Genomic DNA, 15,450 nt, shown 5'->3' with positions numbered 1-15,450 from the left:
GGAGCCCTTCCAGCCATGGCAATAAGAAACGACTTGAGCAAAACCATCAGGAGGATAGCACGTTTTTTTTACTGGTTTCCTAAGTCATTGAGCAGTTCAAGGAGGAGAACAGTAAAACTTCTCTGGAAGTCTGCTGGTAAGTCTGCTGCTATGTTTCTTAAGACATTTATTCCTGCTAAAAAGAAATTAAAAGGGAAAAATCATTTATTTTCATTCTACTGGTTAGCTTTTCCAGGCCAGCATTGTTTGCTTTTTTCCATTCTCTGAGGCTCATTAGGCAAAGTTGCAAAAATATTCTGGAAATGCAACAGAAGGTTCATTCAGCTTGCTCAGATGAAGAATTCTCTTGCAGCTGTATAATTTATTTTTTATTAATATTCATGCCAGTGATATTTGGCGTCTTGTTTTTGTAGACCTTGTTTCTCCCTTAGGTATGTATATGGAACCTCTAATATGACTCAAATACCTGCCAGAAAATTATTTGGAATTGCCTTAACCTGTTAATTGGTCTAGAAGGCTGTGTGAAGATTGAACTAAAGACCTTAACCCATTGTTTCCGTGTTCTGCAGCGATGCACTGTCCTTAGCTCCCATGTTACCAGCTGAAATGCAGTACAAGGCACTGCTCCTAACAACAGCTCAGGGCTCTGATCTTTGCCCAGCCCTGGCAGAGCAGCATTTGCATCTCAGATTAACATTCTCAAGAAGACCCTTAAAGCCCAAAGCCTGTTTTGTCTTTCTAGCATGGTCTGTTAAAACTGAAGCTGAGGCATATTCTCAGGGGTTTGAAGGAACATGCACTGCCATAGCTTAGGAAGCTGAGTTCTTTCTGTTCTTAAAGGGCTAACTGTACAAGATCCATTCTATTTTGATGGGGACTCTTCTGACTAAAATGGTGAACTTGTCAATTCTGCAAGTATTACAACATTAGTACCAAATTTTTATTTGTATGGGATGGGATTTGTGTCAATTCTGCAGCTGAGCAATTTAGTGTTGCACTTCAGTAAAAGATTTGTGACTCTGAGAGGGGAAGGCCAAGTTGGATCATCTGAAATCTGTCACAGAAGTGTTGTTGGACCACATGTCTAAATGACACGTGACTTCTTCCCATGTGAAGGAGTCCACAAGTTTCAAATACCCAGAGGAAAATCCTGGCTCACTGAAGTCTGTGGCAAAACTTGCCTTGACTAAAATTAGAGTTTTAATTAACCTCTGTTTGAATATTGGTGTTCTCAAGTTGTCCTAATACATCAGATCATCTTGAGTCCTCATAACACATCAGATCATTCCCATATCTCTTTTGTTACCATAAAAGCATAAGCAGCTAAAAAGTGTCAATGAATGCTATTGAGAGCTTTCATTGCAAGTTGTTACATGCATGTGAAATTGTTTACATGCCAGCTGTCTTTTCCCTCAATACTACAAAAGAATTACATCCATGACTTGTAACAAGAAACAATGTGAACTTTGAGTGCTTTGTAATCAATACTTTGGTTTTTCTCTCATCTCCCTCTAAAGCTAGTGGTTCGAATAAGATTCGCCTTTCTACCATAATTTTAACGTATGTATTGGCACCTCTTTTGAACTGAATTTGTGAATAGTGTCAGAAGTGCCCAACATGTTCTTTTCTACCTGTGCAATGAGATGATTATCACAAAATTGTGGTTTCGGTAGAAATGTGACATTTTAGCAGAAGATTACATCCAAGCAGAAAAAAAATCTCTGTGTGAAAATTCAGCTCAAACTTCTCATAACTTTACAGAAGCCAGTCTCTTTGAGTACGTCTGTAATAAACTGAAGCCCTGGTGATCTCTCACAGGGTAGGGGATACAGCTCCTGTTTGCACGGACAATTCCTGTTGAGTCTTTACAAAGACAGCAAGTGATATGAAACCCTGGCTGTGCCCAAGTCCATCAACATTCCTACCTTTGTCTTGGCTGAACAGAATTTTGTTTGGGTTCTTGAGGAATTACCAGTTTGCTTACATGCTTCCTTAACTCTGAAACTCCACATTTTTGTAACTTTTAACCAAGTTGCTCTCCTGTCCTTCTGAGAGAGTTCTCCAACACGTAAGCCTAGTCTGAGCAGTGCTGACCATCTAGTTACCTTGGTACACAAAGAGATTTACTTTTACTTTTGCCTCCAGCATACTAGAGTTTTCATTTTCTCCATCTCTGCATCTGTTTTTGTGCCAGGTTTTGCTCCTGTGTTGACACTAACACAATTTTCTGGTTGGGTCAGCCAGGATGAGCCAGCAGAACAATTCTGCGTCATGAGGCTTGTTCCACATGTGAATAGCCCAACTGAAGATTAAAGCTTTCAATAATACTTACTGATAGTTTTTAGCCATTTTAACAAATAAATCAATGTTTTAACAAGAACAAAGCTGAAACTTCAATGATGTGGACATGTTAGGAAGAGTAGAGATTACATCCTCTAGTCTGCTTTGTCATGGATTTTATGATGTCATACATCATTTGAACCCAAAGATGGGCACAGTACCCCCAGACATGTTGCTTTCATTCTGCTTCTGTAACTCCATGTCTCAGGATGCTTCGCCCTTTCTGTCTGACCCGCAAACAAAATCTGCCAAGGCACAAAATTAGTTTTTAAGTATGACAGTGAATTTAGTGCTGCTGTAGTAGTACTGTGCTCAGGAAGTTGCATTTGATACAACTCTAGAAAAAGCTGTCAAAGCATAATTAGGTTGCTGTTTCTAAAAATCCTTAGTTTTCCAGTCTGTGCTTAGACGAATACTTTGGGATTATTGGCCACAGACTATTGCTTACAGCTAACATGCTTCTTTCTAAGCTGTAAAAGAAGGAAAAAAATTCGAGGGTGCTTTTCAGTAACCAGTTTTGATTAAATTACTTACTGAAGGACTAAAATAATGTCTTAGGTGTAGTTCTGAATATATGACATGTAGATGACAATGTTTTAAGTGCCTTCAGTTTAATCATGGGTATATAACATTCTATAAGAAGCTTAAACTGAGGGATGTAGTATTTAGTGTTCTGGAACCTTTATTTCTTTGAAATATGTTTGGATTTTTTCCTACCACATCTTTGTAGAATTTGTGTTGACACATCATGTTACTGTAAGAATTATCATGGTAAAGTACCTACACACAGGGTGGGGTATTGAAACACAAAGGAACTAGAGGAAAGTATCACAGAAGTCCATGATAAAACTATAGAAAGCAATGATAAAAAAAAATCAAAATAGACAAGTAGCTCCTATTTTCTTTGTCTTATAGCAGAGGAATAATGTGAGGGGTGACAAATGTAAAGCAGATAAAAGGATTTTTTAAATTTATTTTTTATTCAGAATGTAATTAAATTGTAGAACTCATTACCAGAGGATGCTGCTGAGGTCAGGAATGTAACAAGATTTAACAAGGGTCTGGAAGAATAAGAATATTCAATATTGTGACAATTGAAGCTACAAGAAAAGCTTTGAAAGGGGCATAAATCTTCTTGCTTCAGGGTTTAAGCTGATTTTTAACAATTAGAGACTAGTTCGAGATAATTTTGTGGCTCAGATCCCACAACTGTTATTGTTTCTTGCAATTTCTTGTTAAGCAACTAATGCTTACCCCTGGTAGAGATGATTTTATGACCTGCATTGATTGAAACCTTTATGACATTTTTCAGGCTTATACAGGAGAAAACCAGATTCTAGGGCTGTTTAGAAAAGCATCCCATGCTATCTTGTGGAAAACACAAAAAGCACAATGCTTGCTATCATTTATTTTACTTTGACAAATCTCCCCCAGTGGCAAACCCTGCTTGCTCTGAAGCCATTGTAATAAATAAATACTACTGTTAAGCCAGTCTGAGGTGAGAGATCCTGTGTAGTCATATTTCCCACCAAATCCTACTGGCTCACAAAGAACTTCACTCTCAGCTCTCACTGGGGTGGTTCTCATCAGGCTGAGCTACTGTCCTACTGGGTACATAGGAAGGCCCTTTCAGGGGACAGAAAGAGAAAATTCCTTGACAAAATCTTCAACTAACTGGATTTCACAGAGCCTGTAGTTGTTTTTTACCCTTTGCTGTTGTTTGGGTTTTTCTGTGATTTTCTGCTCTTTCTTGCCCTTTAGTCCTTCAACATAAAGCTGAACAGAGTATTTTTATTGATTTTGAAGGATTTTTGATCAGAAAGTCAAGCATCCACTATAAAATCATATTTATGTAAGAATATCTGTTATGCAAAACAAATACAAACCTATACAGAGGTATGGTGATATGCTTTAAACTGGCTATCTCCTAAAAGAATTCACATATAAAGGTTTAACTGAGCAGACAAAGAGAAAAGTCAGCCTTTGAACTCTCTTTATCCAGCTAACAAAATAAACCTGTAACACACATGGGAAGGGAGAATATAATTTTAGTGTGATACGTCCATTTAGAATGGCTTGTTTTAAAATATTTGTGAATTCATTTCTTATTTTCATAGTTGACCAGCTAATATATGATGGTTTGCATTGTAAGTGCCTGTGTCCTTACCTGACCTCTTTAATTGGGCTATTCTGGGAACAATTTGGGTATGTAGAGGGAGCGTACCTGGCATTTGTCAGACTACATAGCTGGGAAATTATTGAACAGATGTCACACCTCTACAGTCCCTATAGTCAGGTCCATGTCTCCTGCACAGACACCTGCAACTATCCAGCGAGCACCTGTGTGACTCCTGTGTTTTTAGTAGAAAACGGTTCTCCTGGCCACCCCACAGCTCACTGAGGCCCCCATCTCTGTGGTGTGATGGATACGTCAGGCCAAGCGAGGGCTCGCAGAACTGGCAGAGGGGTACTCAGGAGAGTGTCCATCTCTGGGAATGATGGAGACAGTTTTGGCCCAACATAGGGGATAAATGGAGTGTAGGGGCATTTGGGAGCTGTGGCTATAGAGTGTTCAAGCTCACCTGGATGGACAAGATGATTGCCTCCAAGGGAATATCATTTGAAGGGTTAATTAACAGTGTTTGGGAGAAGGAGCAGAAGGATACTCAGTGGAAACCAGCTTGGATGTGAATCAGTTCTACTGAAACCTAACGTGGCAGCAGACAAGGCGAGCTATTCTGGAGCGTGGATCCAGCAACCCGAGGTCGCATCTCACTGAGACCTACTTGGGTGAGCAACCAAGACTTCTGATCCCACTGCTGTATCTGTTTATTTCCTGAATGTCTAGTTCATGGCTATGATTTACATAGTGCTGGAGATGGGTTGGATACTGCAGCAGGTTGGAAGCAGGTAGGAGATCATGGCCTTTTACTATCAGATCATACATGCAGGTTTTCTGCCTGTGTTAGGACCGAGTGCAGGCCTTGCAGTTCATATTTGCTCATCTGCTTCAGATATTTCAGCCCGTTTGATTTGAATGTTCTTAAATGTCATTTAATAGTCTGTTTTCAATCTTCATTTAAGAATAAACGGATGGAAGCTTGCCATTTAAAGATCCCTTGTGTTGTGAAAGCATGATTTTAGTTTCTAGACTCCTTTTAAAAACATCTCTATATGTGCTTTTCTATCTCTTAGAATTTTAGGTATATATTATTTGATTTTTTTTTGTATTACTTGCATAAAAATTCACTTATCCAATTCTAGAGGAGGCTATGCTGGGATCAGTAAATAAAATACATTTATTAACAAAATTAAAAAGAAGGTGGATGCGAGATGTCAGTGTTAACAGCTCATCAGGGCAGTTTAAAGCTAATTGTAGAAGGCTGAAAGAAACATCATTCTGAGTGACTGTCCAGTAAAATATAATTCAGCATTGGTAGATATGAACTAAACCATATGGGGAAAATGCTGACTGCACATATGGAACAGTGGCTTCTAGCTTAGCTTTTATCACTTGGAAAACAAAATTAATCACGTGGGCAGTTCTCTGAAGAGGCTCTTCTCAATGTTCAAGCTAAAAGGGAACTGAATATATGAAAATATTAGGAAAGAAGTGAAGTGGAAACCCAGAAAACTGTCCAGTGCTCACACATCATATAAAGTACTTTAGTCCATATCAAGCAGTTTGGTCCATATGAAGCATTTTGGTCACCCCGCCCTCTTGAAAGGTGCAGTAGTATTTGAAGATACAAGAGAAGACTTTGGATTATCAAAGAGATGGACAAACTCATACAGACCAAGGCTTTTCTGGTTGGTAAGAGGCAGCTGCAAGACAATATGCTTCTGTAGTAATAAGAACTGTATGGAGAATTGAAAACAGCATAATTATTTACCATTTTGCATAGTGTAAAAGTCAGGGCCATGCCATGAAATGGCCAGACAGGAAACTTAAAACAAACTACTCTTTCACATGCATATGCGTGCACATAGTTCAGTTGTGGAACTGACTGACAGAGGATGCTAGGAACATAAATGTATTCGAGAAGGGATTAGATAAATCAATGTAGGAAAGAGACATAGAGGCATATTAAATAAAGAGATGCAGGTAGAACCTCTGTCTCATTTCTTTTCAGCTGCAGACTAGAGGGGCATAGAAATTCATTTATTTTTTTTTCTCATGCATGTTCCCTAAGCATCTGCTGGCAGGCTCTTCCCAAGACAGGCTACTGGCCTAGGTAGATCTTTGGTCTAACTTGGTCCATCTGTTCTTGTGTTTTTCAAATGCAATACTGGAACAGGGAATATGAAAACCTCTCTCACTATTGTTGATTTCTGTGTAATTCTTCACCCACTAAATAGTTGTTTATTTTTCCCTTGTTTGTGAGTCTGTATTTTTCCAAGGGAGACACATTCTGTCGGTGTTCAGATAGTCCACGGTATGTTTTTCTCCATGGTGGTTATCATTCACAGCTCTTACCAGTCATGTGGCCATTGCAAATTGCATCACGTGTTTGTTTATTCCATTTCTCAGATAATGAGATGAGACGAATGTGGCATCCCACTAAATTTCTTTTTCCTTGGCTCTACTGGTTTTAAATGAGACAAGACAAATCTCTTTGTGTGCTCTGCCTCACTTCCAAAGGAAAATCCTGAGTACCCTGAGAATTACTAAGACTTTCATCAGCCTGTAATAAATGTAAGAAAAAAAGTCTGTTCAGAGGCTGAAATTCATCTCATGCACCCAATTGCTGCTTGGATGAGAATTAACAGAGTCAATGTCCATAACACAGGGGAGATGTCAGTCAGTATCACCAGGAATTGCTGGCGTGCCCTATGCCTGTTGTGTGCGTGTTCTTCTGAGGTACTTTGGAATATTTAATTTTACTTTTTATTTTTCTGCTGCCACATTTCTTGTTTCCTTTGCCAATGTCAAGCAGTAGTGGTTGGAAGATGCTGGTTTTCTCCACTGCATCCCTTTGCTGCCCTGGGAGCTCCTAGGAAGATGAGAGGAAGAAAAGCGAGTGACCAACTCTGTGCATTACACTAAGCACCTCCCCAATATATCTGCTTCAAGGTCCACTATCAGGGTGGGAATGATGACCTGTAACATCTGAAATAAAAGCTGTTGATTGGTCATTTATGAAGAGACACGTTGATGAAGTAGTGGTGTGGAATTACCTACTTTAAAGAGTTAATGTAACACTAGATCCTGATATGTAAACACAGACCAGGCTTGGATGCAGCGTGCACAAGCATCCTCAGAATTGAGCTGTATCCAGTGTTAGAGGTGAGTACATCTGCTGCTTTTCCAAACAAACACAAATACTTTTTTATTAAGCTTCATTGAATTTGATGAGTTTGATTCAACTTTTTTTTTTTTTTTTCCATCTCCAGTCTAAAGGTAACAGACTGCAGGTTTTACTTGGCAGAACGCTCAGGTTTTAAAATTTCATGTGGTCTGTCAGTTAAAAGTCTGGCTTATGTTCTGCTAGAATATCATTGCTGTTTTTACCTCCCCCTTATACCTGATCCTTCAGCAGTGATTCAGAATGAACTCCCAGTGTTGTGGCCAGGCAGAGCAAGTAAATCAGGTCTCTACGGAACTCTTAGGACTGCTTTTCTATAATCCATCCCCTCCGTGAATTTATCCACTATTAAATCCAGCAAGAAGAGGTAGTTTATTGATTCAAGTCTGGTCAGGCAGCGCAGGCAGCTAGATCTAAGCCTTACTTTCCAGTTTTTACCTTTTGGTCAGGTTTCTTCTAAAGGAAAACCAAAAGAAAGTGCTGATTTGTGAGTTAACTTTGTGTGGGCTGTTTGGGGGGTTCAGCAATAGAGGGCACTAGAGTAAATGATTTTAGAAAGCAATATTGGTATTGGTTTTACCTACAGAAGAGAGAGCTCAGTTGTTTGTTTGTTTGTTTTTTATGTGGAAGGGTTCTTCTTCCCATTTGTTTAGGTTTTTGACATTGGAAAGAGGCTGACAGAGCAAGCAAAAGTCCCAAAATAACAGCATGACACATAGATCAATTCTTGACTTTTTAGTAATTGTATTAAATTCTTCCCTTGCTTTCTATCACATTTGCAGTGCAGAAGTGTATGCAGCCATATGCTCCCTGTGCGGGCATTCATTGAATGTAAAATCTTGTGCCTTTAATTCTCTCAAAGGTGGATTTCAAAGGTATTTTCTGAAGCAGCTACAAAGGGAAAAACAGCCCTAGGGAGCAGGTGCACCCTCAGGGCTCTGTTCCCTCAGAGTAGGGATTTCACCACTTTGGGCTTTGAGCTGGTGGGTTGTGTGATTTCCTTGCAAAAATTTAATTTCATTTAGGCGGGCTGGTCTTAAGCAATTTGTAGAAAGCACTAGGTTTGGTGGATTAGGCTTGTAGTTAGGATCTGAATGCCAGTGGGCAGGTTTGTCAGAGGAAAGGGGCTGTAGCTCCTGTTTTACCATCATAGCCATGCTGCAGCCATGTTGCTGCTGCAAGCGTAGCTCAGCACAACACCACGGCTCCTCTCCAGCTGCTCGGCCCCATGGAGAGGTGGGAAAAGGCAAAGGGAAGCAGCTGCTGTTGGGCAGCCACTGGTGGCGGTCCCTGTGCCCATTGCCAGCCTGGCTGTGTGGCCACGTGTGGCACAGGGCAGGGCTGCAAGGTGGCCACCAGCCAGGGGCTCAGCACTGTGTCTCTCAACAATTTGTAGAGATACCTGGCGACTACTGCAGTCTCACACAAATAAGCATAAGAGGAAGAATTACTAGTTCAATGGGAAATAAAATGTAAATAAGTCATTGCAAGCTGCTCTCCATGGCAGGTAGAATCTAGGATTTATCTACAGGGCACGTTTTCCTTTTTCTGGCATAACTTCACTGCAGTTCATCAACAGCAAAAATGGAGAATATGATTTCTATTTCAGAAACATAGTCCTTTTCCTTTTGAAATGAAGAAGAAATACAGCTGCTTTGTGGTACCTTGGTTTTGTCACGCCATATGTGGTCAGTAAAGCCTTCATTCTCCAGATCCATCAGACTTTCTCTGGTGTTTTCTCCCATGAGCCTGGATGTGATTGGTGTCAGCAATACAAAAGGGCTCTGTCTGTCACGAAAGGATAGACAAGGTGATACATCAAGATATCTACTGAGTTTTGTCACTAATCCCCTGTTTGAAGTTACTTCACAGAGGAATTTGGTCTCCCCATCCATGTCTGGCATGGAGAAGTAGGAGCTGTAGGCTCTATCTTCTGGCTGGGACAAGCAGTTCACTCTCTGAGGTCTTATCCTTGGAAAGGTGGTAGTGGGAGCTGAGCACTTAAGTCGTTCCCTTCACATTTGCTGTGAAACGTGGGTATGATTTGCTAGTCTTTGCATTTATTACCAGGTAAAGTGTGTTACCAGGACTCACCGTGTTCATGTATGGAGCTTTGGAAAACAGTAGGAATTACAGTGCTACAGGGTGTTTAAAAAATCTACTAAATCTTGAAGTTTTAAGGCTCTTGGCAGAGTGTGACAGTGTCCCTAGAAGGGGACTTCAGCAGACTACCCAGGTATATGGGGAGGAGAAGCTTGCTTGATTGAAACCCCACTTTCCAAATTTCATCATTTCATGTTTGGTCTCAAAGCTCAGGGCAGAAGGAACATTATCAGCCTGAGGAGCCTGTTTCTCAAGGTGTGCATTGCAATTCCGACCGTTTTTTTTCAGAAGGCTGTACAAGCAGAGGCGTGTTAAAGCTGTAGCCTGGAAGTTAAATTAACTAAAGAATGCTGTGGATGTGTGTGTATCAAGAGAACCCAAAGCAGAAGAAATAACAGGGTATCTCCTCTCCTTCACATGCTGGCATTACTGTGTAGTGATCCTGTGCCCAGTTAATTCCAGGGGAGCCCTTGCAGGGAGGAGGAATTTGAGGCTGGGGAAGGAGAGCTCAGCCTGTGCCTCTCAGCCTCCCTTCCAGAAACAGGCAGATCTAGGAGCTCCCAAAAGCACAACAGCCCTGGGGTGGCCTGAGGAGGGGACGCGACCTGGCTCTCCAGCTAGCTGTGATGTTGAAACAGGTAAGGGAGATTGTGACTAGTAAATATAATCTAAACTTGCATTTACATGTCTTGTGCTTTTAATTTCAAAGTGTATCCACTACTGTAAATTCATGTTTTAACTCTAACCTCAGCTGAATGAAGTAAACATTTTCAGCCTTGTTTGTGAACAGATTTTGTTATTATCTCAGGTTGGTCTGGCAAACACTTGAGTGTTTTGTTTCTGCAGGAGTGGTGACTGTAAGTAGGACTGCACACAGAGCATTATCTACCCAAAAGAAGTGTAGGAGTTTTCAGGAGCATCAGCCTGGTATAGGATCCCAGGTTTGTGCAAGAGTCTCTTGTGACAAGTCATAGCTGGAACCTGTTGGCAAGAGCTGGAAGGAGGGAGAAGACCTGAGACTGCTGTCATGCTGAAAAAAATACAAATGAGCTTTACAAACAGATTACATTTAGTTCAGTTCTTTAATAGCTCCAGAGTAAAACATGGAACAGATCATGGAGCAGATCCTACTGGAAACAATGCTAAGCCACATGGAAAATAAGGAGGTGATTTGTGACAGCCAACATGGCTTCACTAAGAGTGAATAGTACCTGACAAATTTGGTGGCCTTCTACAATGGGGTTACAGTGTTGGAGGATAAGGGAAGAGCAACTGATGTCATCTACTTGGACTTGTGCAAAGCATTTAACACTGTCCTGCATGACACCCTTCTCTCTGAATTAGAGAGACACAGACTTGACAGATGCACCACTGGGCTGATAAGGAATTGGCTGGATGGTTGCACTCAAAGAGTTGCAGTCAACAGCTCAGTGTCCAAGTAGAGACCAGCACCTGTCCCAGTGCTCAGTACTGGGACAGGTGCTGTTTAACATCTTTGTCATCAACATGGACAGTGTGACAGAGCGCACCCTCAGCGAATTTGCTGATAACACAGACCTGAGTCATGCGACCGACACGCTGGAGGGACGGGATGCAACAAGACCAAGTGCAAGGTCCTGCACACAGGTTGGGGCAGCCCCTGGTTTCAATACAGGCTGGGTGGAGAATGGGTTGAGAGCAGCCCTGAGGAGAAGGACTTGGAGGTGTTGGTTGATGAGAGGCTCAACACGACTTGGCAGCGTGTGCTTGCAGCCCAGAAAGCCAGCTGTATCCTGGGATATATCAAAAGAAACATGACCAGCAGGTCGAGGGAGGCGATTCTACTCCGCTCTCGTGGGACCCCTCCTGGAGAACTGTGTTCAGCTCTGGGGCCCCTCAACATTAGAAGGCCATGAATCTCTTTGAGCAAGTCCAGAGGAGGGCCACAAAGACCTCTCCTATGAGGACAGGCTGAAAGAGTTGCAGTTGTTCAACCTGGAGAAGGCTCCAGGGAGACCTTATAGCAGCCTTCCAGTACCCAAGGGGACTTACAAGAAAACTGGAGAGGGACTTTTTACAAGGATATGCAGTGATGGAGCAAGGAGTAATGGCTTTAAATTGAAAGAAGGTGGATTTAGATTAGTTATAAAGAAGAAATTCCTCACTATGAGGGTGATGAGGCACTGGAACAGGTTGCCCAGAGAAACCGTGGATGCTTCATCCCTGGGAATGTTCATGGCCAGGTTGGATGGGGCTCTGAGCAACCTGGTCCAATGGAAGGTGCCTCTGTCCATGGCAGGGGCATTGGAACTAGATGATCTTGAAGGTCCCTTCCAACCCAAACCATTCTATGATTCTATGATTCCAAATCAGTGGGATTTATTTTAATATATCATTTAGGGCCAGGTGCTCAGGGACATTTAAGCATTTGAGAGCCAGGGCAGTATTGAGTAGCCGACGGTAGGCGTTAACCCTTCCTCATGCATGGTTTTTACAGTCGCTGGCATGAAGAGTGGACAGTCCGCCCTCAGCAATCATGGACCTTCTCTGTGGCTGCTTCCAGCATGCTGATCTGGCTAACAGTGGTCACTCCTACATCCCAGTTCTTCAACGTGCAGCTAGGTGGCAATGTCTCCTTCCACTCTTCGGGGAGGCTGGTGAGCTGCCCTGGTATGTCAGTCCTGGTGAGCCTGTCTCACGGCCCCCTGCTAAGGATGACCATGTCCACAAAACTCATGTTTCTTGGTGTTTACCAGTTATCTAGCACACACTCCAGAACAAACCAGGATAAGATAAGCTCATACAAAAATAAGTATTTAAAAGCTCCAAAATGGATTGCAGGATTGTAGAGATTCACAAACTGAAACTGAAAAATAATCTGTTTCAGGCTGTTTAATCTAAAATGCCTGTTGATCCATCCTGTTTTGCAGTTGTGAAACTGAATTTATTTATTAACCAATTATTTACTATCTGTTGCATGTGATCAGAGATATGGTCCCTGTGTTCCCAGGCAGCAGGGATGTTAGGCAGTCCCAGGATCATGGAGGTTGAAGATTTTTATACTTCATCTTCTTCTTCACGCCTCCCTGGAGTTGTCGGTCAGTGATTCACTCATGAAGGAGTTTTCTCATCTTCACATCAAGAGGCTGATCACTCCCTCCTGCTTTGCAAATGTAATGTCCTCTGGATTGGCAAAGTCAGGTTGTTGTCTGCCCAGACGATAGATAAACTGTTATCTAAAAACTCTGAATGTTAAACTGGTGAGTAATATAGCAATTTATTTTGTGCAGTACTCAAACTCTAGCTTGGTAAGACACTTTGCAGACAAAAACCCAGTGAGCATTTGGGTTGGGTCCTGGACTGTTCTATTAGAGTTAAAGCACCCACCTTCTGCTGAGGTCCAAATGTATGCAAATACATGATTTTGCAGGTCTGTGCCATAGGCACTCTGGTTAATTTTATCTCAATCACCATGTGTCGCTCCTAATACAGCCTGTTCCAGGAGTTTATCCTGTTCTCAGGACAGGGTTCCTGACCATGAGTGGGGCTGCGGCAGTCACAGATGGGGCTGCAAGCCTGGCAGAGATTCAGTTTTATCTGTGTGCATGTAAATGTTTGGGGTTGCACAATGCTAGGATGCAGGGTTGAAAAAGTTAGCAGCCAGAAAGAAACAAGGACTGCTAGTGTAGAGATATTTGAAAAATCAGTATAAACATATATCAACCATTTCTTGTGATTCAAAAGCACAAAAATTTCCAGAGGTGCTCTTTTGACTTGGTGAGACTGCAGGATGGGAACTGAACTTCAAGTTTCTTCTTAACAATTTCCTGCCCTTCTGAAGGGGAACCTTGGAATTCTGATTCTCTAGCCAGGATCCAGAGTAATTCTTGCTTCTGTTGATCTGAAGTCAGAAAGATATAAGTAAAACAATGATCTCAGATACAAATTTGCAGAAATACAATTGTTTCCAAATAGTCATTTAAACTTAGAAGTAACTTTCGTGTCATATGTAATTTTTTTCTCCTCACAGAAGCCAATTGATCTGAGAATGTTTTAAAGTGCCATGTCTGCATTTGATTTATATTGTAATAGGAAACCTGCTTCTATACCCAGTATATCCTCTTTCATCAAGGACAATATTACTGAAGTCCATAACTGGTCTAATTTTAGTTTTTAAGTATGACTTTATCTGTGCAAAATTATTATGTTCAGTAAATCAGTATTAAACATAAAGACTAGTGTATAATTTGATGCTTTTGCATGGACTAGTAGTAGCAAAGGTGCAGTTCTTTGAAGTCACCAACAGATCATGGTTTAACTCTTCTTGGTAAACTATGTATCTGTAATTATATTACTTCGATTTTTAGCTTCAGTTTTAGGGTTTGTCACAAATATACTGTAGACTACTACTTAACTAGTAAAATGTGTGAATATATTAGATGAGCATTTCAGTGGCTTTTGTTTGATTTTTACGTATTGAAGATGGTAATTCAAATTATATTTGCCAGCTGTGTGAAAACAGAAGATGAGGATTTTAGTGAAACTGAAGAAAAAATGCATTTATACAATGCAGGCTATTCTGTCAGCTGGCTTTCTTCTACTTTCATTTGCTTCTTTTGCATTTCTGTTCAAAGTATCGTGGATTTGTGTGTTTTTCTTCTGCTTTACAAGTCTACCATCCTTTTGATACTAAGATGCTACTAATGTTACTGATGTTTGAAGTTTGGTCTAGTACTTCTCTAAGAGTGAACATCACATTTCTGAAAAGCAGTATGTCAGATATTGTGTTCTTTGTTATCATGCGGCAAGGAAAGGATAAATAAGGATACTTCACCTATTGTGGCTTATCCATGGCAGTTTATGTATTTGCATAAGGAAGGAAACTGAGGTTGATTTTGTAGCTTCCCATGGTCTGCAGTGCAGGAGGGAAATGGACAATGAAAATCTGACACAATGGTTGCAGCTTTCCAACCATGGCACTCACATAATAATGGCTTCATTTGTCCAGGATGCTGAGCACCCAGCATTTCTTTTGAGTGCTCTATAAGCAATCAGTGTCACTGCCTCTGTTGATGACTCCGGTTCTGTGTGGACATTTAAATTATAAATCATGAAGCCAAGTTTTAGCACCAGCACTTCAGAAGTCTTAATCCTTTTTCTATCCATCCTTGTCTGCTAATATTTTCAAGCGAGTTACGACAGCTGTAGGAAGCAGGAGCTGAATGAGAAACCACCTGCTTTCCAGCAGGCAGTATTCATCTGTTTGAAGGAGAAGGCACATCTGGTTACATCTTCCGGTCTAATTCGGCCTGCCCAGTGCCACTCCAGAAACAAAATGGTTTCACTATCTTTTTAGAGATTCTTGTAGCCGGCTTCTTGCAGCATTTCCCTAGGAAGTAAGTTAGCCCAGCTGCGTGTTCTTCCTGTGCCTGGGAAGATGAGGATCCTCTCTACGGGAAGCATGTGTTCCATACAGGGCCCCATGGCCAGTGGCTGTGGCCATGGCCAGTGTACCTGCTGAAGGCAGAGCATACAGAGAAACAGCAGATTAGGAGACCTTAAGAGGCAAAGTGGTACTTGTGGACAGATACAACCTTACAGAGGTCTGGAAGATGCAGGCTTTGCTGGACTACAGTCTGATCTGAGCCTCGCTTAGCTCCACAACTGGGAAAGAACACAAAACGTGCACAGAGATCCCTCAGGGAAAAGGATGGCTGTAAGG

The 15,450-nt window shown here is 41.4% G+C and overlaps 1 protein-coding gene across 1 annotated transcript in view; it reads left to right on the top strand.

Annotated features, from left to right (window-relative positions):
• Nucleotides 1-15,450, top strand: part of RASSF3 (Ras association domain family member 3) — a 97,975-nt gene continuing 82,525 nt past the window's right edge. Inside the window, exon 1 of the mRNA XM_065845322.2 lies at nucleotides 1-136. Coding sequence (XP_065701394.1) covers nucleotides 16-136 — 121 coding nt within the window. The 5' untranslated portion in view covers nucleotides 1-15. The remainder of the gene's footprint in view (nucleotides 137-15,450) is intronic.

Source organism: Patagioenas fasciata, chromosome 1 (genome assembly GCF_037038585.1).
Source record: "Patagioenas fasciata isolate bPatFas1 chromosome 1, bPatFas1.hap1, whole genome shotgun sequence".
Classification (NCBI taxonomy): domain Eukaryota; kingdom Metazoa; phylum Chordata; class Aves; order Columbiformes; family Columbidae; genus Patagioenas; species Patagioenas fasciata.
Note: the sequence above shows the minus strand (reverse complement) of the source record. Positions and strands in the feature narration are given on the sequence as shown.